Genomic DNA, 25,465 nt, shown 5'->3' with positions numbered 1-25,465 from the left:
CACACGGTCAACGTTAGGCTTGCACAGATCGGGAGGACCTCGGGAACGTTCCCGAGGTCGAATTGTGCTTCTAACCCTAACGGTTCTTTCGCTGTCACCCAAAAGCACTTGAAATTTAGGTCTAGGCCTCATTATGGGCCTACCTTTTTTCACGGTCGCTGCACCCAGACCAAGCGAGCTACGGTCAAGCGGGGCATCTCGTTGAACTCGGCACAGCCTAGAGATTATGGTAATGCCATTGCAGGCTCTGTGTGTCTTTAAGCTCCACATTTTACTGTCCCCACAACAAATACTAAGTGGTAAATAAGTAATTTAGTCTTTAACATTTAATTGAAATACTGTAGAATTCCATTCATTCCTATGGAGGACTGTGCCTACTGGGGAGTGCCAATGTGGCTTCAAAGCCTCAATGTCCAATATATAGCATCAGCAATAAAGGATATGTAAGTGGGCTGTCTTTTATTTAATTCCCAACCCCCAAACACACAAGAGGCTATAAGCAGCAAAGTGTCAGGAGCAGAGCAGTGCCCCTAGAGCAGTGAGATAGTGCCTTGCACAAGGGCCCAACAACAGGTTTGGGCTGACTTCTTGTGAAGCAGCAGTTTCACATTGGGGTCAAAAAGGAATGGCTTCACACACGTGTGTAGGCTACATTATGTAACTATTTTTTATATCATGGTCCATAGATAAACATTGCATGCAATAACACACACACACACAAACTCAGCAAAAAAGAAACATCCCTTTATCAGGACCCTGTCTTTCAAAGTTAATTCGTAAAAATCCAAATAACTTCACAGATCTTCGTTGTAAAGGGTTTAAACACTCTTTTCCATGCTTGTTCAATGAACCATAAACAAGTAATGAACATGCACATGTGGAACATTGTTAAGACACTAACAGCTTACAGACTGTAGGCAATTAAGGTCACAGTTGTGAAAACTTAGGGCACTATTAGAGGCCTTTCTATTGACTGAAAAACACCAAAAGAAAGATGCCCAGGCTCCTGCTCATCTGCGTGAACGTGCCTTAGGCCTGCTGCAAGGAGGCATGAGGACTGCAGATGCGGCCAGGGCAAGAAATTGCAATGTCCGTACTGTGAGATGCCTAAGACAGGTTACAAGGAGACAGGATGGACAGCTGATTGTCCTGGCAGTGGCAGACCAAGTTTAACAACACCTACACAGGATCGGTACATCTGAACATCACACCTGCCGGACAGGTACAGGATGGCAACAACAACTGCAGTTACACCAGGAACGCACAATCCTTCCATCAGCGCTCAGACTGTCCGCAATAGGGTGAGAGAGGCTGGACTGAGGGATTTGTAGGCCTGTTGTAAGGAAGGTCCTCATCAGACATCACTATCAACAACTTTTAATATTTACATGTGTTAAGTTTGAAATAAAGGCAGTTGACAGTGAGAGATTTTTTGTTGTTGTTGCCGAGTTTACACACACACACACACACACACACACACACACCATTGCTCACACCCAAGCATTTTTTTCATTTGTATGATAATGATGTAATATTGATTTAGCCAATTAAATGCATGCGAAGACAAATTCCTCACGTGCTCTGAAGCGGTATTTTCCCTCTCGCGCTCTCTCAACGGCTCGCTTGTCAGACGCTTACAAAAAGGCGCGTAGTAAAGATTAAATAGTCGGAAGTTTACAAGTGATCTTGATTAATTTACTCGGAAACTCGATTTCAACATGAGGGAGATTGTTCATCTGCAGGCCGGTCAATGTGGAAATCAGATCGGTGCCAAGGTAAGGTCATTTTTTAAATGAAAATGTATTGCAAACACAGTTGCATTTTTCAAAGTAAGTAACGTTAGCTAGCTAACTTTGTGTCGCTAACCTGCTCATGAGGTAAATCCAAACTAAAGTATTTGCGATTTGTTAGTTAGTTAACGTTAGCTTTGGTTATCTGAAATTTGTGGTTGATATGAAGAGTAAAATTCGGTCAACTTTCGATGGCTGCTCGGCTAGCGCCAAACTTTAGCTTGCAAGCTATAATGCTATGAGTAACGTTTACCCGCCCACATGCCACTAACCATTCCAACATACTTTTGCAGTTTTGGGAGGTTATCAGTGACGAGCATGGAATAGACCCAACAGGCACTTATCATGGAGATAGCGATCTGCAGCTTGAGAGAATCAACGTGTACTATAATGAGGCAACAGGTAACTAACTGAAAATGATCCTTTATGTACATAGCGGTATTTTTTGAATATATTGTAACGACCCAGGGTTTATAAGCGTCCGCTCGAGCATGCTTTTGCTGCACAGTCATAGCGCGCTGCACTTCGGGCTAGAAGGTCGAGGGTTCGAGACCTGCTCCATGCGGTTTCATTACATTGGTGTCAGAAGTGATCGGACCTTGCATCCACTACAGTGCGTGTACTTGGCCGGTGAGCGCGTTCCTGTAAGACGTTGAGTCGCAAGCTAGCGCGAGGACGCGCTCTTTGAGAGGAGGGAGTAGTGTAACGACCTTGGTTTTATAAGCGCGAATATATGAAATGAATATAGAAAAAAATGAATATAGACTCTGCGGCACAGTCAATAGCGCGCTGGACTTCGGGCTAGAAGGTCGAGGGTTGGAGACCTGCTCCCTGCTTGTTTCATTATTGTAGTTTCAGATCTTATATACAAATGGAAAGTAGCTAGTTGAAGTGATTTTAAAGTGTGTATTTCCGCTTGTAGTAGTGTCAAGTTTTCAAAAAAAAAAATGTGTTCTCGTAAGTGGCCTTCGTAAGATACACATCGTCACACTGATATTCTTAAATTAAAATATTGACATCAACCTGTCCAGATTGTAAGATTTGCTTCTGTTCTGTAGTCACATTCTGAAATTGGCTTGCAGTCAACTGCAGCATTGTTTTTGATATTTTGATCTGGGAATGTGCCAGCAGCTCAAGCTTCTTTGTTTATGTGCCAGTGAAGTGAGTTCTGAAAAACAAGGTATGCATCTTATAAGGTTTATGTGAAAACTTTGTATGTCCAAACGCAGAATAAAATAGGCCTGATTTCAGATCTGTCAGGTGTAAAAGATAATTAGGAAAATCGTTCTTGCACAGCATGTAGGCTGAATGTTTGTTTTAATTTCACTATTATATTAATTGTATTATTGTGTGCATACTCAGTGCCAACCGTGTTCCTATTGGTCAGTCACCAGGATCGGCTCATAACACCAGCCACACTACATGATAAAGGCCCAAAACTTCAGACACTGCTAGAATTTTGTCAAGAGCCTATGACCGCACTGAAGCAGTACTTAAAATTGCCAGACCGAGACCCGGTCACACTGAACGAGCCAAGACGTCAGACAATCGTTAACGACCTAAGAATCTGCCTACAATGTGGACATTTTGTCTAGGACGGAAAAAATTGTGGCACAAGACGGCTAAAATCGTAGTCAGCAAAGGCCTTAAAAAGGTTGGATGGAAACCTGGTAATGCATGTAAAGTACATGTCATGACAGGCCTGGTGGAAACAGAATGTCAGTAAACATTCCAAATGTCGACAACAAAATACACTAGACATGGTGGGATCTTTCTGTGTTGGTAAAATAAATTGTCGGTGGAAACGCATTTATGCGCAAATATTGATATAACAACCATCATATTGAAGTAAACTTGGAATCACGCAACATGGTGTGGTCTCCGACACACGAGAAACAATGCCATTTATTAGGCTACAGATGAGATCTTTATGCTCCTTTCCAATAAATAGAGGGTCTAATTCTGGTGACTTGGTGCTTGTCTGCTTTTTGACAAATACAAATATTCTCACTCTTATCCATAATAAATCTCATGTAGACTAGCCTACCCACACTGTATCTGCAAGCTGTTGGCTAGAGTGCATGTGCCAAGACCAGAGTAGGAACATTTGCTATTTAATTCAACAGTTTGCGATGGAAACACATTAAACTTTTTTTTTTTTGTATATGAAAACATGTACTTTTTCTCTTATCACACTGGTTTTTATCCTCAACAATTTGCATGAAAATCTGTGACAAATTATTGACCCATAATGCGATTGTTAATTTATTTCAGGTGGCAAGTATGTTCCTCGTGCCATTCTAGTTGATCTGGAGCCTGGCACGATGGACTCTGTCCGCTCTGGACCATTCGGCCAAATATTCAGACCGGACAACTTTGTCTTTGGTGAGGAAATGCTTTGAAATTGCAAATTCATTTCACCTTGTCATAGTCGATTCTACCATAGTAATACGCCTGGCCTACATCTCAATGCGTTACTTTTTGTTGTTTGTTTAAAGGACAGAGTGGTGCAGGTAACAACTGGGCAAAGGGCCATTACACTGAGGGAGCAGAGCTGGTAGACTCGGTCCTGGATGTGGTGAGAAAGGAAGCCGAGAGCTGCGACTGTCTTCAGGGTTTCCAGCTCACCCACTCCCTTGGAGGCGGCACAGGCTCTGGTATGGGTACCCTGTTGATTAGCAAGATCCGTGAGGAGTACCCTGACCGCATCATGAACACCTTCAGTGTGGTGCCCTCCCCCAAAGTGTCAGACACTGTGGTGGAGCCCTACAATGCCACCCTGTCTGTGCATCAGCTAGTGGAGAACACTGACGAGACTTATTGCATCGACAACGAGGCCTTGTATGACATCTGCTTTCGCACTCTGAAGCTGACAACTCCCACTTACGGGGACCTCAACCACCTGGTGTCAGCCACCATGAGTGGTGTCACCACCTGCCTGCGCTTCCCCGGCCAGCTCAACGCCGACCTACGTAAGCTAGCTGTCAACATGGTCCCATTCCCCCGCCTGCATTTCTTCATGCCAGGCTTTGCTCCACTCACCAGCAGAGGCAGCCAGCAGTACAGAGCGCTGACGGTGCCTGAACTCACCCAGCAGATGTTCGATGCCAAGAACATGATGGCTGCCTGCGACCCCCGTCACGGCCGCTACCTCACTGTGGCCGCCATTTTCCGTGGCCGCATGTCCATGAAGGAGGTGGACGAGCAGATGCTGAATGTGCAGAACAAAAACAGCAGCTACTTCGTCGAATGGATCCCCAACAATGTCAAGACAGCAGTCTGCGACATCCCGCCCCGCGGCCTTAAAATGGCCGCTACCTTCATCGGCAATAGCACGGCCATCCAGGAGCTGTTTAAGCGCATCTCTGAGCAGTTCACAGCCATGTTCCGCCGCAAGGCGTTCCTGCACTGGTACACCGGAGAGGGCATGGACGAGATGGAGTTCACCGAGGCCGAGAGCAACATGAACGACCTGGTATCTGAGTACCAGCAGTACCAGGATGCCACCGCCGAGGAGGAGGGCGAGTTTGAAGAGGAGGGAGAAGAGGATATGGGTTAGATGGATAAAAGGGATTTTTAAAATCAATTTCAACTGCATTCCATTCCTGGTTTCAGTTTATTATTTTATTCTTTCACTGCACAAAGAGCTGCTGTCAGTGTTTAACCTGTTGTATTTGCAATAAATCTTATCAGCATTTTCTGAACTGGTTTGTGTTCCTTTGTAGATGTAAAAGATCAAACTGATGAGTAGTTTCTGAAAAACAGGAGAAATTTGAAAATAGATACCCTTCTTCACAATACAGTTTTTGTTAGGTGCCTTTATAGATTAAGAAGCAGTAAAAGCATAGGCAAACATTTCTATGACACAATTTGTTAATATAATCTTATAGTTGGTTACAGTGGGATTACAGCAAAATAAATTACTTTTTAAATGAATCGCACTAAATTGCCTCATTAGCAACGTAGTGTTATCGGAATTCTTTAAGGGACATTGGTGTAATAAAAGCTGCAACATACAAATTGCATGCTTGCCAAAAGGCCAAGGTCTCGCTCCCTTCAAGTTTGGAGAGGACAATTGCATTTTTAATGCTTGGTAATCACATGCAATGTTCCAAATTGCTCTCATTTTGAGGGAAACTTACAGAAGTGCTTGGAAGGCATTGGCCAGGAAAAAGGTTAGTTTATATTACAATACAGTGCACAGGGACAACTTGGGTTGGGGAACTTTAGGCTAGACATTGGTGGACGACATTTTCTACTTCACATTAATTTTTCATCTACATATTTGTCTCCATGTGCAACGGTATCTTCCATTGCGCAAACTAAAGTACCTCCCACTCCTTGAGATTCAGATAGGCACACTTGCAGCAACAAAGCTGCCCTAGTTAAATTGGGGTCGAGCTGAATTCCTATCATCAGGTTGCAACATTTATAACCCATTGTTAGATAGGACCTAGGTAACATACCTTTTTGGGGAGATAATGCAATGCATGTATTCCTATTACTTTCAATCATTTGTCATAGCGAATCGCAGTTGTATGTGGGATTGCCGTGACAAAACCAGCATAAATAACCTTTAGATGTAAGGTACCTAGTCTCTAGACAGACTGGTTGCCTCCCACAATGTTACAAATGTTTTGCCCTAGGTCTGGGATTTCCAAGAGTATTAAGTACCCATAACATTTAAGTTGTACACATATTAAGCAATTGGTGGAGGATTAAGTAGCACTTGCATTAATTTACAAACATTACAGAATACAACTAACAAAATAGACCTTTGAGATGTTGACAATGAGCAATTGAAAAGGTTGTCAGCATTCCACAGTAAGTATGTTTTATATGGGTAAAGAAATTTACCATCACCTGGTTTGGGGATAAAAAGATAATACACCCTAAAATTTAAAGATCTATTATCATTTGGGAGATTGTGGAACTTACTTGAGGGGCTGCTGGTCATTAAATTGCCTTCGATAAAACTCCCAAAAACATGTATTTGTGCGTACGATGTCCAACGATGTCTAAGTTTCAAAGACCTATTATTGTGAATCTGAAATGTAATTTTAATAGATGGTTAAAATAAGTCCTTTGTGTATGACTAATTACTGCAGTACTAAGTTTTGTTTGGGAGATTTCACAATTGAGTGCTGAATTTACTTGAGGGGTTGTTGGTCAATAAACCGCCTTCAAAGAAACTCCCAAATGTACGCATTTGTGCATACATGATGAAAACGTGTTTTGCTGAAGATCTAAATCCAATGCAGATTGTAGAATCGACTTGGGTTACTGACCATAGAGAATCTTTATTACTTTAAAATTCTCGCATGACGGCAATAAATCGTTTATATCATATATATTAATATAATCAAAACAAAAACCTTTCCTTTCTCTCAAAGAATCCATCCACATATAATATGTTCATCATTTCCTTTGAGAAGGGTGGTTGTAGATCTGGTCCCTATAGCCTGGTCCCATTGCAGATTGTGCTGTAATATACCAAACTGCATTTAGCATTACAACATACAGCACAAACAGATATGGGACAAGGCTCCAAACCCTTCCTCCTGCCACCCAAACACATTACTAGTAGTTCCCAAAACTCAAATGGCTTGTTCCCTTGGTTAAAAGCAATTACAACCCTGTCAAACACAGGTGCCATCAAGCCCAAGCCTCAAGAAACACAAGTTTCATCCCAAATGGCACCCTATTCTAGCTATAGTGCACTACTTTTGACCAGAGCCCTATGGGCCCTGGTAAAATAGTAGAGCACTGTAAAGGGAAGGGTCCCATTCGGGACTCATCCACAGTGATAGTGTGAAGGCAGAATCAACCACAGTGATCTCAATCACTAACCAACTGCCACTAACCACAGACACTTTGATAAGTGTACATATATATCTGTATAATGTATATCTACATAAAACAAAACAGTAGGGTATGAGCGGTGATGAAAACACTAGAAGGACTCTGGTTGGTGCGTTGGAGATGGGGGTGTATCTGTGGGAGAGGCCACTCCCACTATCCCCTGTCCATCAGGACTGAGAAGACCCAGCAGGTCCTCGTCCATCTCCTCCAGTTCACTTTGGTCCAGAAGCTCAAAGTCCTCATCCTCGGTCGGTACAAATCTGTCATCCGGCATCTCCTCAGCACTCCTCTCCTCTGTCTTCACAGCGACCGCATCCTGGTCCTTTTCTGCCTCGGCGACATGGGGACTTTCCAGGGTACTGGGGGGCGTGTCGGTGGGCAGGAAATCTGCGATTGAGGGGACCTTGCTGTCCTCGGTGGAGCGTAGCATGGCCGACAGAGTGTTCTGCACCACTGTGGAGATTGCCGTGTTCACAATCTCAACACTCAGGGCTTCCAGTGACTGCCTCGGGGCCTGGGTCTCCACTTCCCCCCCATGCACCACCTCCTCCGCTGTCCCAGCACCCAGCAGTGGTCCCTGGTCCCCACCTGGTGGCCGTCCACGTCCGTTGAAGTGTGTGTTGACAAAGTGTAGTGGGGAGGCCAGGTGCTGGATGAGGAGGCTGGCCGGGCTCATGGGCCCCCCCCCCGCTGAGGGCCGTATTCCCCCAGCCGTAGCCCCGTCCCCTTGGCCCTGACCGGGGCCCCGCAACGGAAAGTGGAGGAGGCTGTGCTCAATGGGAAACTCGTCAACCGAGGGGAATTCAGATCGGTCCCTTAAGAAGGCCTCCTCTGGGTCATTGTGCACACTCTGCTGGTCCGGGTCTAAACAGTCACAGGAGAGAGAGAGAGAGAGAGGGTGGGGTTAAAAGGTAGTCAGCGATACATGAAGTAAATCGGAATATTGGGTTGACTTCTAAGAGTGTGAATCGCAAGGCTGAACTCCTCTGCCGTTTTGGTCCAGCAGCTGTCACATTGCAGCAGCTTGAAGCTCACCTGCACATGGCCAGATATTTTTTGTGAGTGAATATCTACAATATCCTGCTTGTGGCAACGCCATGTCGGTGAGTCCGTTTTTTTTTCTTTTTCTTCACCTTTATTTAACCAGGTAGGCTATTATTAGTGTGCCTTTCGCAGGAGTCTCGTTGTAGATGAACCTGGCCTGAGCGCAATGGCAACCATGTATTGTGCTAATACAGTTGAGTAAACGGTGTTAAACTGGAACCTTGTAGTTGTGTCGTATTTCACTTAACATTGGTAGCAGCGGATGGCTAGTACCTACAATGTGCCACCTCGCTTCGACGATAAGAGGTCGTATGAAAGTTGGAAACATTTAACTTGGAATCTGGACAAGAAAAATCAAGTATTTGCGGTTGTATTATCGCTCGAAGGATGAGCGAGAGATACAGCACTGGAAATATCTGTTGAGGATTTGAACAAGGATGACGGTATGGGAACTTTGATTAGAGCACTAAGAGAAAGACCGTGCCTACGAGGCATATTCAAACTTTGACAGTGTTAGAGATATTTCGGTTTCAATTACGGACTACATAATTGATTTTGAACAAAGATACAATAGGATGCGCAAGTACGAGATGGTTCTCCCGGATGCCGTGTTAGCTTTCAAGTTGCTATATACTGCCTTTCTGGGTGGTAGGAAGAAACAGTTAGCTTTAACTGCTTGTACTGTGCTGGCTTTTGGCGTCAATGAGCACGGCACTAAACATACGTTTTGGTGAAAAATACTTCTGTCGCGCCAAGAACAGATGGTACGACCTGGGACGAGGCTCCACACCCTTCTCCTGCCAACCAAACACATTACTAGTAGCTCCCAAAACGCAGATGGCTTGTTCCCTTGGTTAAAAGCAATAAAAGCCTGTCAAAACACAGGTGCCATCAAGCCCAAGCCTCGAGAAACACAAGATTCATCCCAAATGGCACCCTATTCCAGCTATAGTGCACTACTTTTGACTAGTGACGCAGCATATTACATAGAGCAGCAGAGAAAAGGCGCCAAAAAGTTATTCTCATGACAACCAGACGAGGGCGCCATTGCCCGGCACAAATTCACTGGACAGATATGGCAGGAGATTAAAAAAAATGGGCCATTTGTCAAAGCACTTACCATTGGGTTAAAGACTGTCCTCGTAAAACAAAATGAACAAGTTAAACAGAGGAAAATGCAAACAGAGAGAGCAGTGTAACACTGTTTTCAAACCAATCTGCTTCTGAGTTCTTAGGATCTGCTGTGATTGCTACTGCATGTACACACACAGTTTGTGGCGCAAAATGGCTTGATAACTATGTCAGTGAACTAAATATGAAAGAGGTACAAAATATGATTGACACACCAAGCAACAGAGCTTTCAAATTTGGAGATTTAATTTTTATTTAACTAGGCCAGTACAGTTAAGAACAAATTCTTACTTACAATGACGGCCTAGGAACAGTGGGTTAACTGCCTTGTTTAGGGGCGGAACTACAGATTTTTACCTTGTCAGCTCGGGGATTCGATCTAGCAAGCTTTCGGTTACTGACCCAACACTAGGCTACCTGCCACCCCGAGATAGGGGAATTGTTCATTCTACCAAGAGAGTTAAGATACCAGCAACTATTGGTCAGACTAATAAGTGTCACATTGAAACAGAGGTGGTCCCTACAGACATCCCCTTACTATTAAGCAAAGCTTCCATCAAGAAGTCAGGGGCTGTACTAGACATAAAAAAATGAAAAGGCAGTGACGTTTAAACAATCAGTGACCCTTGAATTTACTACCTCAGGCCACTATTGTGTGAACATTTTAGACAAATACATCACACAGAGACCATGTAAAAATGAGATTCTGACAGACACAGAACACAGGATAAAATGTATTGTTAAAACATCAAACCGTTTGGACATGCAGTTGACAGACTTCAGAAATTACTCAGCAGTTCTGGGAATAATGATGACAGTATTTTTCATTCTACGGCAGATAGTTAACAGTTGTGAGACTTGTCAGAAATATAGCAAAACTAAGACCAGGCCAGCTGTTGGTTTGCCACTGGCTTCCAAGTGGCTGTAGATCTACATGAGTTGGGACCAAGTGTGTGGTAACTTCACATGCTTCAGTGCTGGAAGCATTGTCAATACAAAGAAACCCAGTGAAAACATCAATTACTTCATTCATTCCTGGATAAGTGTGCATGGCCCGCCCCAGATTTTTATTTTGTTTTACCTTTATTTAACTAGGCAAGTCAGTTAAGAACAAATTCGTATTTTCAATGACGGCCTAGGAACAGTGGGTTAACTGCCTGTTCAGGGGAACGACAGATTTGTACCTTGTCAGCTCGGGGATTTGAACTTGCAACCTTCCGGTTACTAGTCCAACGCTCTAACCACTAGGCTAGTGACCATGGAGAATTCAATAATAATGAAATAAGAGAAATGGCTGAGAAATTCAACATGTAAAGACAACTGCTGCATACAGTCCATGAAGCAATGGATTTATGGAGAGACAATCAAACACTCAAGAGATTATTCTGAAAGTGAAGCAAGACAATGGATGTGACTGGAAAACAGCCCAAGACTAGGCTTTGATGGCAATAAAAACGCAATGCACAATTTATGGCTACAGCCTAGAGGTCGACCGATTAATCGGAATGGCCGATTAGCTTGTCCTGTGTTGCATATAATCGATGCGGTGCCTGTTAATTTATCATTGAATCACAGCCTTCTTCGCCAAACGTGTGATGATTTAACAAGCACATTCGCGAAAAAAGCACCGGCTTTACACCAATGTGTACCTAACCATAAACATCAATGCCTTTCTTAAAATCAATGCACAAGTATATTTTTAAACCTGCATATTTAGTTAATATTGCCTGCTAACATTAATTTAACTAGGGAAATTGTGCCACTTCTCTTGCGTTCTGTGCAAGCAGAGTCAGGGTATATGCAGCAGTTTGGGCCGCCTGGCTCATTGCAAACTGTGTGAAGACCATTTTTTCCTAACAAAGATTGTAATTAATTTGCCAGAATTTTATATAATTATGACATAACATTGAAGGTTGTGCAATGTAACAGCAATATTTAGACTTATGGATGCCACCTGTTAGCTAAAATACTGAACGGTTCCGTATTTCACTGAAAGAATAAACGTTTTGTTTTCGAAATGATAGTAATGAACTATGGTCAAATCCGGAAACTAATGCTCGTATTTCTGTGTGTTATTATATTATAATTAAGTCTATGATTTGATATTTGATAGAGCAGTCTGACAGCGGTGGTAGGCAGCAGCAGGCTCGTAAGCATTCATTCAAACAGCTCTTTACTGCTTTGCCAGCAGCTCTTCGCTGTGCTTCAAGCATTGCACTGTTTATGACTCCCGAGATTAAGCTGGCAATACTAAAGTGCCTATAAGAACATCCAATAGTCAAAGGTATATGAAATATAAATGGCATAGAGAGAAATAGTCCTATAATAACTACAACCTAAAACTTCTTACCATGGAATATTGAAGTCTCATGTTAAAAGGAACTACCAGCTTTCATATGTTCTCATGTTCTGAGCAAGGAACTTAAAAGTTAGTTAAAAATTATTATTATTATATTTTTACATGGGACATATTGCACTTTTACTTTCTTCTATTAAGTTAAAATAAGTGTTCATTCAGTATTGTTGTAATTGTCATTATTACAAATAAATAAATATATATAAAAAATTAAAAAACGTCCGATTAGTCGGTATCAGCTTTTTTTGGTCTTCCAATAATTGGTATCGGCTTTCAAAAATCATAGTCGGTCGACCACTACCACAGCCCACACCAACTAGTGTTCGGATAGAACCTTAATCTTTCCTCTGTACTGATTGACAAGCCACCAGCACTAGAAGGGACCAGTGTGAGTGTGTGGGTGGGACAGCACCTTTCAGCACTACATTCAGCAAGAAAGGCGTTCACTGAAGCAGTGTTCAGAGAGAATTCCCAGGGCTCTGCGTAAACAGCTTCAATCCACCGATGAGAAGTACGAGATTGGAAACAAAGTGTACTACAAATGAGTTGACTGTCAAGAGTGGAAAGGCCACGACCGGGAGGTCCGTGGGGCGACGCACAATTGGCATAGCGTCGTCTGGGTTAGGGAGGGCTTGGCCGGTAGTGATAACCTTGTCTCATCGCGCACCAGCGACTCCTGTGGCGGACCGGGCGCAGTGCGCGCAAACCAAGGTTACCAGGTGTTTCCTCCGACACATTGGTGCGGCTGGCTTCCGGGTTGGATGCGCGCTGTGTTAAGAAGTAGTGTGGCTTGGTTGGGTTGTGTATCAGAGGACGCATGACTTTCAACCTTCGTCTCTCCCGAGCCCGTACAGGAGTTGTAGCGATGAGACAAGATAGTAGCTACTAACAATTGGATACCACAAAATTGGGGAGAAAAAGGTGCCTTTCATATGTTCTCATGTTCTGAGCAAGGAACAAACGTTTGCTTTCTTACGTAGCACATATTGCACTTTTACTTTCTTCTCCAACACTTTGGTTTTGCATTATTTAAACCAAATTGAACATGTTTCATTATTTATTTGAGACTAAATCGTTTTTATTGATGTATTAAGTTACAATAATACTGAATGAACACTTATTTTAAGTGTCATTATTACAAATAATAAAACATAAAAATCGTCAGATTAATCGGTATCGGCCTTTTGGTCCTCCAATAATCGGTATCAGTGTTGAAAAATCATAAATCGGTCAACCTCTAATGGACACTGAAACTTATACAGGAAATTGAGCAGAGACCTTCAACCACAACACAGGTAATACTGTTGCACATTCAAATTAGGAAAACATTTAACAATATCCACGTGTTAAGACAACAAGGTTGTTCCCATCTGAAAACTGGGCAAACTTAAATACATGGACAAAGAAAGTGGTATTCCACATACAGCAACCGTCACTGGACGAGCAGGAAAAACCAAAGGAAAACACCAGAACTGGTACAACTTGTAGTACTTTGAACCAGCTACACTTTCTGGTACAACAGGGTCAGCTGACCTGTCACTTGTAGATAATCTGAGAATTGAACCAATGGAAAAATCAAGAAAAACAGACTGACATTCAAAATGATGATGTACTTGAAAACAAAGGATGTGTCATTTGACTCTGCTAAGCTAGATGAGCTCAGTAAAATGGAGTGTTTGAGGAAGTCAAAGACATTGGCCAAAAATGTCTCAACAAGGTGGGTGAGTGCCCTTAAATAATACTTAAATGGCAATAGGGCCAAAAGCACTTCTAGTGGCTAAATGTTGGGGAGCTAGCTGCTGAAGAACTCCCAAAATATTCACCTACATGCACCTCAGTCACTCAGATTGCTGCTGACAGTGATCTGACAGAAAAAAATGGAAACTTAATTCAAATCAAGAATCTTCAACCTATCCACATGGATTCTTCAAGAGCCGTAGAATAATTCCCCTCTCAGTGGAATTGAAGTTGATCAATTGAGTTCAAATATAGGTAAAATTCTATATGTTCCTTGACAGAGTAGACTTGATGTAATGTTTGATGGCTGCAACTTGGCATCCAACACAAAACACCACTGTACAAACCATTCACGAGGCGAACAAAGTTGTTCGTAAACTGTAATCACAAGTGGCTAAAGTTTCAGCATGTTTGAAAAGATGACTCAAACTAGTTGTCTTCAGTGATGCTTCCCTAGGGAACCTTACAGATGGAGGCACACAAGGTGGACATGTAAGTGTGTTAATGGGTGAAGGAGGAAGAGTCTCACCTATCTGTTGGCAGTCAAAAAGGATCAGAAGGGTTGTCCAAAGCACACTTGCTGGAGAAACCCTTGCTCTTGCAGATGAAATTGACAATGCTATCTTTCTTGCAACTCTGTTCTCATCAGAACTTACCACTGGTGAGACAAAACGGCACATTCTACCTGTAGTTTGTGTCACTGACAACTACTCCTTAGTTGATGCTGTGAAGTCAACCAAGTCTGTCACAGAGAAAAAAACACTGCCTTGAGATAAGCAGCATCAAGGAACTTATTCAAGCATCGAGAATCCAGCGGATTTTGTGGTCGGCAACAAGGGAGCATCCAGTCTTGTGCTCCTAAAGGCACTCAGTAATGGAAAGTGGCAGCTTGAGAAATACAAATAAAAAATAAAAACGTTCTCACACAACCCATTTGTAATGGGAACTTAAATATTACTTGGGACATTCAATTGTTGTTGATGGTTTATTTGTCTTTAAAAGAAAAAAGTGTGAGATTGTTAAATTAATTTTTAAAGTAATTTTTAACTATATTTCTGTTTAGGGCGCTAATCACTCTGTTATTAGCAAGAGTCTCGTTGTAGATTAACCTGGCCTGAGCCAATTGCAGCCATGTATTGTGCTAATACAGTTGAGTACACGTTGTTAAACTGGAAACATGTCGTATTTGAGTTAACACACAAGTACTTCTAACATCGGGTTATATGCTAGGGCTGAGCATTTGAAATGATTTCACTATTAGAATAATAACATGATTTTTCAGATAGTCTAACATGTTTTAAAGCTATATATTTTTGTTTACTTCAATAAAGACTTGCTCGCGTAACTTGAGAGTCGGTGCGCTGCGCTCTGCTTGGAAGTGTGGGGGAGGGGCGATAGGGGAGCAGGGACCGGTGTGTGTGACAGTCTGTGTGTGTGGTATGGAGGGAGAGAGAAAGATGCCAAAACGACTCGCGTTAGTTAGACAAACTTGTTGCTGCCATAGGTTATCATACCATCTGCAAGTGCCCTTCTTGACTGCATCTAATCTTTGTAAAGAAGCCAGCTACAGTAGCCAGCTAACTAGCTAAAGTAGCAAGGCTTATTGAGGCATCCTTGTGTACAACAACTTTATTCATATGAAACCACAGCCTACCACTTGGTTGATCATTGTAGCCTAATTCCATTTAGCATTGATTAGAAATCTCCCACTTCACTTGCTACACACATGGAGCCTCTGAATGTGGTGTCGCTTTGATTGACCGACAATAACAACACGCTAGGCTACCGGTGAGTTTTTTTATGGGGCAAAACATTTTGCTTCGGTTTGCACTAATTAATACACACCATTTATTTTCTTTTAAATCCAAGTTGCAGGACAGATACTTTGGAGGAAGGGCCTGTTTTCCTTGGGTACTTGCCTTCAGAGACGTCTGTGAGCTGTGGGGTGGTAGCTCTGGATACGGAGAACCCCCCACTCTCCAAAATGGATGCTTCCTCGTCAGACAGCTCCGAGTCGGTGATGGCCATAGCCAGGGCTGTGGTCTTTGCATCCACCTGACCAATGACATGGCACAATTTTATGATATCACCATTGTTCTATAGTGAAAGGCTCTCGACAGAACCCATAATAGAGCCCAATTAGGTGTTTAGAAAGTCAAGCAATAATATTATCTTATCCTCTCAATTGAATGTCAACATTGAAACATGAATTAAACCACATTCTGTAAAAAACAAATATTTAGCCATTCATTGAGGGGAATGTCTTGGTAAAGTATGAATAATCTCTCATTCCTCCTGAAGTGTGCATTTGTTCTATTCCATACATATTTAAAATAATTTAATTTATAGGCGTGGGCTAGAGGGAGTTTCCATAAACATGAATTTCCTTTCAAATCCATAAGGGGAAGTGAACATGTACACACTTCGGGAGAAAGGAAAGATTATTGGGATGCAACACATGTCAAATTTTGAAACAGCCTAATTATTTGACATGCATGACTCAGCCAGTACTCTACACAGACCGGTGCGGCATAACCAATCAGACCTGCGGAAGACCTATTTCACAAGCATTTCGCTACACCTGCAATAACATCTGCTAAACACGTGTACATGACAAATAAAATTATATTTTTGATATGCAAATAGACCATTGCCATTTATGGATCTGTGCCATTTACTTTAAACTGAACTGTATTTACAGCATGAGCGGTCGTGAGAAGATGCTCTTCTTTTGAGATCAAAGCGAGAGCTGCATGTAGCCACCTATGCACATTTTGTTCATATCCTTTTCTAGTGAGTGAGTTATTAGCCCAGTTATAGACAATTTGTAGCCCGCAATGGGGGAGTGACTGCTTCCTACAAGAGCACAACACCTGTACATTTTTAAACATCATTGAAAAGCAAGACCGGTAAAGATATATATATTTTTAAAGGGGCAGTGCTGTTTTTTGAGGCAGGCTTGAATAAGCTAAGTAGACAATAGGCAGCACAATTTGTCTGATTCTCTAATAATGGTATGGGAATAATAATGCATATTATCTTGTAAAGTGGTTTCTTGGTTCAGTCACAACATTTTCAGTCACTTCCTTGTCTGAGATTCATGTCAAGCCCTGCATGTTTTTTTTTTTTTTTTTAAGTCTCATGGAATGTAGTTCCGACATTGAACATCACACATTGGCTGAATGATAGAACAGCTATTTCCAGATTAAAATGTTTTGGGATGTATTTTCTCCATTGTTTCTGATGGTAGGTCACGCTGGTAAGACTACATTATGATCAAATAGCCATAGTAGTCTACTTGGCTACTGTTAAAAAACTAACTTAAAGCGGGTACAGCCTCAGGGTTCACAGTAAACGTGTACTGGAAGTTACACTGAATTGTCACATTCAAGTTGGGGCTCAGCAGATATGAAATTTGCTCAGTGACTAAATAAATGAGGGAACATTGCCCCCAACCCTAATTCTAACCTTAATCCCCTAGAAATAGCCCGTTTCCCCTTGTGGGGGCCGACAAAATGTCCCCAGTTAGTCACATTTTTGTTCTGGTCCCCACAAGTATAGGTAAATATGTCCACACACACGATCCTAGTGCAAGATGGCAGACGATGTGGTGCTTACCAGGGGGGCAAAGCAGGACAGCTCCTCCTCACTCTCGCTCTCTGTCTCAGCCCTGGGCTCATCCCCTTCCTCCACCTCCTTCTTCACCTCTGCAACACACACACACACAGTTTAAAGGGTAACTACAGGATCCAATAAGTTGAATTTAAGACTTAAGGACTTTTTAATGTCACTTGGCATGCAATTTAATACAAATTGAGGTCTGCGAGCACCACACCAGCTAATATTCTTCTCCAGAAATGAGCCCATGTTGGCAACAAGTCATATTTTCACCAAAGGTGGCTCATTATCAGGCAGGTGTGCTATTTTAGCATTGAGCCTGATGAATGTAGTAGCATAGTGGCTACTGGCTAGACTATAGATGGCTGAAGCATGGGGTTGCCCATCTGCATTTGTTGGGCTACCCCAATTGACTAATCATTAACTAAGTTTCCAGAATTTTGGCTTCGAATATCAATACCAGCTTAGTATAATGATACTCAATACCACCGATAAAAAAATGCCTTAAAAAGGTCAAATATACAGCACTGTTACTGTATAAAACACATGGTCACTCTCCATCTGGAGAGCTAGGCCACTGGGTGTGCAGGTTTTTGATCCAGCACTGCTCAAACACACCGAAGTCAGCTTAACAAGGTCCTGTTGAGCAGTTGATTTGTAGAGTCTGGTTTGTTAGAGTGGGGCTGGAACGAAAGTCTACATATACTGTAGCTCTTCTAGGGGTATTATGCTATAACATTAGACTACAACCAAAAAGTTGATTCATTAAGTCAGGTATCAAATGGCTATACTTCGAAGCAAGGTAGCGAAGTGGGAGGGCTCTAGACTGACTTTCCAGTGTCTAGTAAAGAAGTATGCCATTTCAGTAACATATTCAGGGAGTGCATGATGGATATTTTGATGTACTATATTTCAAAATATGATCCAGAATAATTTGATATTTTTGTATCTTTAGAGATTAATTTGCCTGTATATTTATTGTGCATATATATTGGCCTAGGCTATAGCCAATGCTACATACATTTACCAACTGAGGAAATGGGAACTCAAAACATTTTAGCTAGATTGCTAAATATGTTAGATCAATTGTATGGCTAAAGACACTAACAGTAAATGTAACGTCCTACAAAAACTTTCCATTGGTAGCATACTTGATGTATTCACTGTAAAATTCACTGCTCCGTTGACAAATCATCTCAATTCCATACTGTGTTTGTAAAGTGTTTTTTCCCTCTATATTGACAGTTCAGAAATAGAGTTGCTTAACAACAGTAAGAGTAGTTGTTTGAAAAACTGTCTTTCACGCAATTATATTTTGAAATGTTGCTCAACTTTCAGTATGCTTGCGCTTATCAGAATACATCTCTCCCTTCAATCCATGTGCAAAGAGGGGAGCGAGAGTGAGAAACATTGACAGGGCAGGCACTTTCGTTGCAGGAAGCAGGTTAATGTACATTACAGTTGACCAAATAATGGTTTTAGAACCCCCCCCAAAAAAAAAAAAAAAAAAAAAATTCTAAAAATGAGCAGGACCGTTGATTAGTCTAATCACCGAAATTACAAAAATAAGCAAAGTTGCTTCGGTACGAGCAGGGCAGTAATTTTCAGTTCATCATCCCATCTCTAGTTAGTGTTGTCTTTCAAATGGCATAGGCTACCTTGCTCTCCCCTCTGGCAACGACGTGACTCAGAGGTGTATATGTGGATAGGTCTTGAAAGTGCACCCAGAGTATTATCAATTTAATCAATTACCGATCAATTTTGTTTGTTTTTCCAGCGGTGGCAACAACTAAGCAGCTGCATAATATAACAGAAACACTGTAGTCATCTCTGTTGCATATTTTAAAGCCCTTTAAAAGTGCAATTTAAGACATTTGAAGACGTAAGGCCTTTAAGGATCCGTGGACAGGATCCTTACATGTCTGAAAATAAATTTGCTCCAGCTGCCACACCAGTGCCACAAACCGGAAGGGAGGAGAACGATTTCCCAGGCAACCCTGACGTTCAGTGTTCACAGCCAGAGAGAGGGGACCTGGTGACATGTGAATGATGGCAGGGCACACACACTAAAAGACACACACACGCACCATCAAACACATACTGACAGACAAAACACACACACACACACACACACACACACACACACACACACACACACACACACACACACACACACACACACACACACACACACACACACACACACACACACACACACACACAGTGTAAACTCACTCCTCTTATCGTGCTTGCGGTGCTGCGTGTCTCCCTTCATGCTGTAGTCCAGTTTCATCAGAATGGGCTCCAGGCCCGTGTACATCCGTTGGATAAGCTCGTGGTACACCACCAGAGGCCACACCAACACACTCAGCGCTGGGCACAGGACAAAAAACAACCTCAACATGGCACTTAAATGGCGTTTGACTCACCATGACAAGCACAGCATCCCAAATGGCACCCTTTTGCCTACATAGTGCACTACTTTTGACCAGGACCCATAGAGTTCTGGACAAAAGTAGTGCACTATATAGGGAATAGGGTTCCATTTGGAATGCACACCATCTTTAGTTTAACCAGAGAAAGGGATATACCTCAGGGTTGTATTCATTAGTGAACAACGTAGTAAAACATTTTGCAACTGAAACCATTTACTCCAAACACTACACCGTGGCGTAAGCGGTTCCTATTGCAAATGTTTGGCTAATGTGTGCACTATAGACTACAACCCTGGAATACTGAGCGTCACATATGGTCAAATCACAATACATTTCCAGGTTGGGGAATGGCAACACTATAAATGGTGGTATGAAGGTTGCATTTAGAAGTTATTGGCAATTGTTATGCAGTAGCACTGCATTTCTTAAGACAACCACACCCTTTGGCATACTGGTTGGTTGGTTGCCTTTGACAAAAACAAGGAAAAATAATTGAAAAAGCAAGGCAGCTCACCGATGATATAGGATATCATGATTCCTGGTACGTAGTGTCCCACCACGGCGAGCACAGAACAGCCAGAGCACATCATGGCACAGAACTGGAGGGAGAAAAGAGACGCAGTGTCATTAAACTTGCAAGTTGGCTGAAACTAATGTAGAGGAGGGACAACTACTTCAGCAAATACCTCTTCAGGTCAGAGGAGGATGGTGGGAGGCGGTATAGGAGGAGGCTCATTGTAATGGCTGGAATGGGATTCATGCAACGGTATCTAACACATGGAAATCACATTTGACGCCGTTCCATAAATTCCATTCCAGCCATTACAATGAGCTCGTCCTCCCCTCCTACAGCTTCTGCCACCAGCCTCCTCTGCTTCAGCTATACAAAAAAATGTATGCAACTCAACCAATTTAATGTTTTGATAAACCATGACTGAGGCACTTTATAATATAACAATATGGTAACAGTTTTAATACACGTCGACCTCCAGATACCAAATGACAATCAGTATATGTGGCCCACGTGGAAATCGAACCCACAACCCTGATGGAGGCAATGAGCTCTAACCCACTGCACAGCCAACAAACCCAACATACCTTTCCATGGTTCTGCCTTTTGTACTGCAGCATCTCCTGGACGAAGAGGCAGCAGTAGAGGTAGCTCTCCACCAGGTGGTGGCTGAGCTCTGGAATACTGAGGAGCCGGGGTTGCACATACATGGTCTCTCTGCAGTCAGAGAAAGAGACTGTGGGATGTACACACGAACACAAGCAGTACTAAGCCAGACCTAAAAGGATTCAAGCATCTCGAAGTAGGAGAGCTGATCTAGGATCAGATAACAATGGATAGAGTGAGCCTGGTCCTAGATCAGCTCTTCTACTACTCTTAATAAATATGTGCCCTAATGCTATTGACAGGCACAGACCAGCAAACAAGTAGGGAAAACACCTGAATAACCACATGATAGTCTGTAACAGTAAAGTGCTTGAAGGTGTTATAGGAGCAGGGTGAGTTAGGATGTGTTTCAAGGCCCAGTGTAGTCAAAATTGTGATTGTCCTGTTTTATATTTCCACACTATGAGGTTAGAATAATACTGTGAAATTGTGAAAATGATGATAATTCCATTTTAGTGTAAGAGCTGTTTGAAAAGAACGCCTGCAATTTCAGCATGTTTTGGTGGGATGAAGTTTAGGCCTTCCATGGTGACATCATCATGCATTAAATTAGTTAATAGACCAATAAGAAAGAGAATTCCAAACCTCTGCTAATAACAGCTAATGTTACATGTTCCCCTACCCACTCAGACCCCTCATAGCTAAATTCTTGCTTGAGAAATTGCTCTTGCTAAGAAGTTATTTGTTTATTTTTGTACTATTTTAAATTATAAACAATCACAGTAAGGTACTTAATCGTTACCCAGAAATGATTTGAAATTGAGATTAAAACAGCTGCATTGGACCTTTGAGTCAAGATGTGTACCTTTCCATTGGGTTGGCCTCAGGATACTGAACTGTAGTGGAGAGAGGAGACAGTACAGATTTGTTAATCTAAGTCCAACATCAACAAAACACTTTAGACTTCATAGAGTAGGCTTGGTAAGCAAAGTCATCAGAACAATGTTATGTCAAATCAAATCCAAATCGACAGCACTAACATTTAACCATCTTATCAAATTGTGACCTATACTAGCATTTCAGATTTCACACTGACCTCAGGGCCAGGGGTGGCTGTGGCATGAGTAATGCATGCATGCACCTACTAAACTCAGCAACAACAACAAAAAATGTCCTTTTTTCAGGACCCTGTCTTTCAAAGTTAATTCGTAAAAATCAAAATAACTTCACAGATCTTCATTGTAAAGGGTTTAAACACTGTTTCCCATGCACCAGTGGAACGGTCATTAAGACACTAACAGCTTACAGACGGTAGGCAATTAAGGTCACAGTTATGAAAACTTAGGGCACTAAAGAGGCCTTTCTACTGACTCTGAAAAACACCAAAAAAATGATGCCCAGGGTCCCTGCTCATCTGCGTGAACATGTCTTAGGCATGCTACAAGGAGGCACGAGGACTGCAGATGTGGCCAGGGCAATAAATTGCAATGTCCATACTGTGAGACACCTAAGAGAGTGCTACAGGGAGACAGGACGGACAGCTTATCATCCTCGCAGTGTCAGACCACGTGTAACAACACCTGCACAGGATCGGTACATCCGAACATCACACCTGCGGGACAGGTACAGGTTGGCAACAACAACTGCCGAGTTACACCAGGACCGCACAATCCCTCCATCAGACTGTCCGCAATAGGCTGAGAGAGGCTGGACAGGGCTTGTAGGCCTGCTGTAAGGCATGTCCACCGTCGCTGGACCAGACAGGACTGGCAAAAAGTGTGCTTCACTGACGAGTCGCGGTTTTGTCTCACCAGAGGTGATGGTCGGATTCGCGTTTATCGTCAAAGGAATGAGCGTTACACCGAGGCCTCTACTCTGGAGCGGGATCAATTTGGAGGTGGAGGGGCCGTCATGGTCTGGGGCGGTGTGTCACAGCATCATCGGACTGAGCTTGTTGTCATTGCAGGCAACCTCAACGCTGTGTGTTACAGGGAAGACATCCTCCTCCCTTGTGTGGTACCCTTCCTGCAGGCTCATCCTTACATGACAATGCCACCAGCCATACTGCTCATTCTGTGTGTGATTTCCTGCAAGACAGGAATGGCAGTGTTCTGCCATGGCCAGCGAAGAGCCCGTATCTCAATCCCATTGAGCACATCTGGGACCTGTTGGATCGGTGGGTGAGGGCTAGGGCCATTCTCTCCAGAAATGTCCGGGAACTTGCAGGTGCCTTGGTGGAAGAGTGGGGTAACATCTCACAGCAAGAACTGGCAAATCTGGTGCAGTTCATGAGGAGATGCACTGCAGTACGTAATGCAGCTGATGGTCACACCAGATACTGACTTACTTTTGATTTTTACCCCCCTTTGTTCAGGGACACATTATGGAATTTCTGTAAGTCGCATGTGTTACATTCCTCAGTTCCTGTGGTGTTGTGGGTTTGTATGTATGTATTTCAGGAAATGGCTTCCTGGATTCCCCCAAGCAGCTGATTGGTCGGCCCCATTGCAGATTGGAGCTGACCCCGCCCTCTCGTCAGGGGATACAGCTGTCGGCAATTACAGACACCTTCTCCAGCTGTATATAAGCCAGTGTTCCTTTGCTCAGAAAGAGAGAGCTTATTAGTATGTCTTGTGTTGGTTGTTGCGCAGACAGTTTTTGTACAGTATTTAGTAGCCGGTCTTGTTGAGGTATGTTTTTGTCACAAGGACTGTGTTTTGATGATTGAAGTTGTTCACGTTTTATTCTGTTTTTTGTTCCCAGGGGGAAGGCACCTTGGAGTGCTTAGGCAAGAGGCCTGCGGGCATACATATACCCCTATTATGTATTCTGTAGATGCACACTAGGTAAGACCTGGGCAGACCATCCCCTGTATTTTGGTTAGTGCGCCAGGTGGTGCTAGTTAGGTAAGTTGTGGGTAGGCTCTAACTGTCTTAGCTTCCGTCCAGCAACTTTTCCCCAAAATTACCGTGTGAAGGAATAAATTCCATGTTAACGGTAAAATTCTGTGTCATCCTTACCTGCACCTACAGTCACATACCTCTCACTCCACAGGGAGTTGTTACACATGCCTCTTGGAGGGAATGCAACTTTTTCAGTTTGTCTGACTCTTATGTTCATACACATATTTACACATGTTAAGTTTGCTGAAAATAAATTCAGTTGACAGTGAGGACGTTTTCTATTTTGTTGAGTTTATGAACTTACCTGTTGTAAGAGGTAACTTATGCGTCCATCTCTCCAGCTGCATGAGCCCTAGAATGGAAAGACTCAGGAGGAAGAGAGGACGCAGGGACGTCGACGACAGAAGCCTGTAAAAAAGACAAACAACCCATATCATTTTAAAATGTAACAAATGTTAGTCACGTTTCTAACATTAAGTAACGTTAACTAGCTAGCCACAAGAGTGAATAGACTGTCAGCTAGCCCCCTGTCCTGGTTCAGGACAATACACAAAACAGATCTCCTGCCAACTTGGCTACGTTCAGTTGTCAAACGTTGCAGATTTAACGTGTCATGAATACAGCCGTCATGATTCCTTGGTCTACATGTCGGAGAGGCACGTTTGTTCTACATTTACTTACACATTTCTATCCCGAACGCTCACGTCTTGTTATCCAGATTTGACAGCTGTCAACTAGGTAAGTTACTGTTATTTGAAAGATAGCTCACTTAGAATTTATGTAGAGTATTTAGCGAAACGTTACTCGTTTATTCGATAATAGTAGGGTAAACTTTGGCATACCAAACTACCAACAGACATCATTAAATAGCTAATTAACCACCTAGCTAGCGCGTCACTGTCGCCCGAGGAGGATTATCGTTGTCATTCAAACTACAGTAAGTAGCTACTACTACTATCAAGCTAAGACATTAGCTACAGTTCATCTTCGTATTCAGTGCAAAATAACTGATTACATGAGTTATTCTTACTAATTATTTAGCATTACCAGAATAAGGTGTTCAGCGTGAGAGCAACAAAGATGCTGTAGAGCGGCCTTTCCCAAACAAGCAGCCTCTGCATCCATAACAGCAAAGGCTCATATTGCGATAGCCAGCCTTGAAGACGCTCCCGCAGTTGCACGAGCTCAGGGTTCCCATCACCGCATACTTGCTCTGATCCTCCGGCAGGGAACAGGTCCTCGAGTACGGAAGAAACAGAGGGGCATCTAGCCTCCTCTCCGCTCGCCATCTTTCCCCCACTTTGTTGTGTTGTTTTGGTGATCACGGGGTATGGATAGGCGGATAGATCCGCGAAGGCCCGTCATGGATTTAAAAAAAAGAAAGTAGGAACCGATGTTACTGGTGGTCACTAGTTACTCCAGCCACAAAGTCATAAACCCCGCCTATTTCTACAATTGCTCGTCTTAAAATG

At 42.8% G+C, this 25,465-nt stretch overlaps 2 protein-coding genes across 2 annotated transcripts; one reads left to right on the top strand and one right to left on the bottom strand.

The window, feature by feature from the left end:
• Positions 1-789: 789 nt before the first annotated feature.
• Positions 790-5,494, top strand: LOC118363672 (tubulin beta-4B chain-like). The gene is made up of 4 exons (XM_035744778.2): positions 790-1,775; positions 2,084-2,192; positions 4,065-4,175; positions 4,289-5,494. The coding sequence occupies exons 1-4, from the start codon at positions 1,719-1,721 to the stop codon at positions 5,347-5,349; spliced, it is 1,338 nt and encodes a 445-aa protein (XP_035600671.1). The 5' UTR covers positions 790-1,718; the 3' UTR covers positions 5,350-5,494.
• Positions 5,495-7,065: 1,571 nt separating this feature from the next.
• On the bottom strand, positions 7,066-25,412 carry LOC118363671 (reticulophagy regulator 2-like). The gene is made up of 9 exons (XM_035744775.2): positions 25,041-25,412; positions 24,298-24,401; positions 21,956-21,986; positions 21,072-21,201; positions 20,488-20,572; positions 19,774-19,911; positions 17,539-17,627; positions 15,840-15,975; positions 7,066-8,516 (listed from the first exon to the last, which is right to left on the bottom strand). The coding sequence occupies exons 1-9, from the start codon at positions 25,280-25,282 to the stop codon at positions 7,744-7,746; spliced, it is 1,728 nt and encodes a 575-aa protein (XP_035600668.1). The 5' UTR covers positions 25,283-25,412; the 3' UTR covers positions 7,066-7,743.
• Between the last annotated feature and the right edge of the window lie 53 nt (positions 25,413-25,465).

This window comes from Oncorhynchus keta, chromosome 30 (genome assembly GCF_023373465.1).
Source record: "Oncorhynchus keta strain PuntledgeMale-10-30-2019 chromosome 30, Oket_V2, whole genome shotgun sequence".
Lineage (NCBI taxonomy): Eukaryota > Metazoa > Chordata > Actinopteri > Salmoniformes > Salmonidae > Oncorhynchus > Oncorhynchus keta.
The sequence above is the reverse complement of the archived record's forward strand: the minus strand, read 5'-3'. Positions and strand labels throughout refer to the sequence as shown.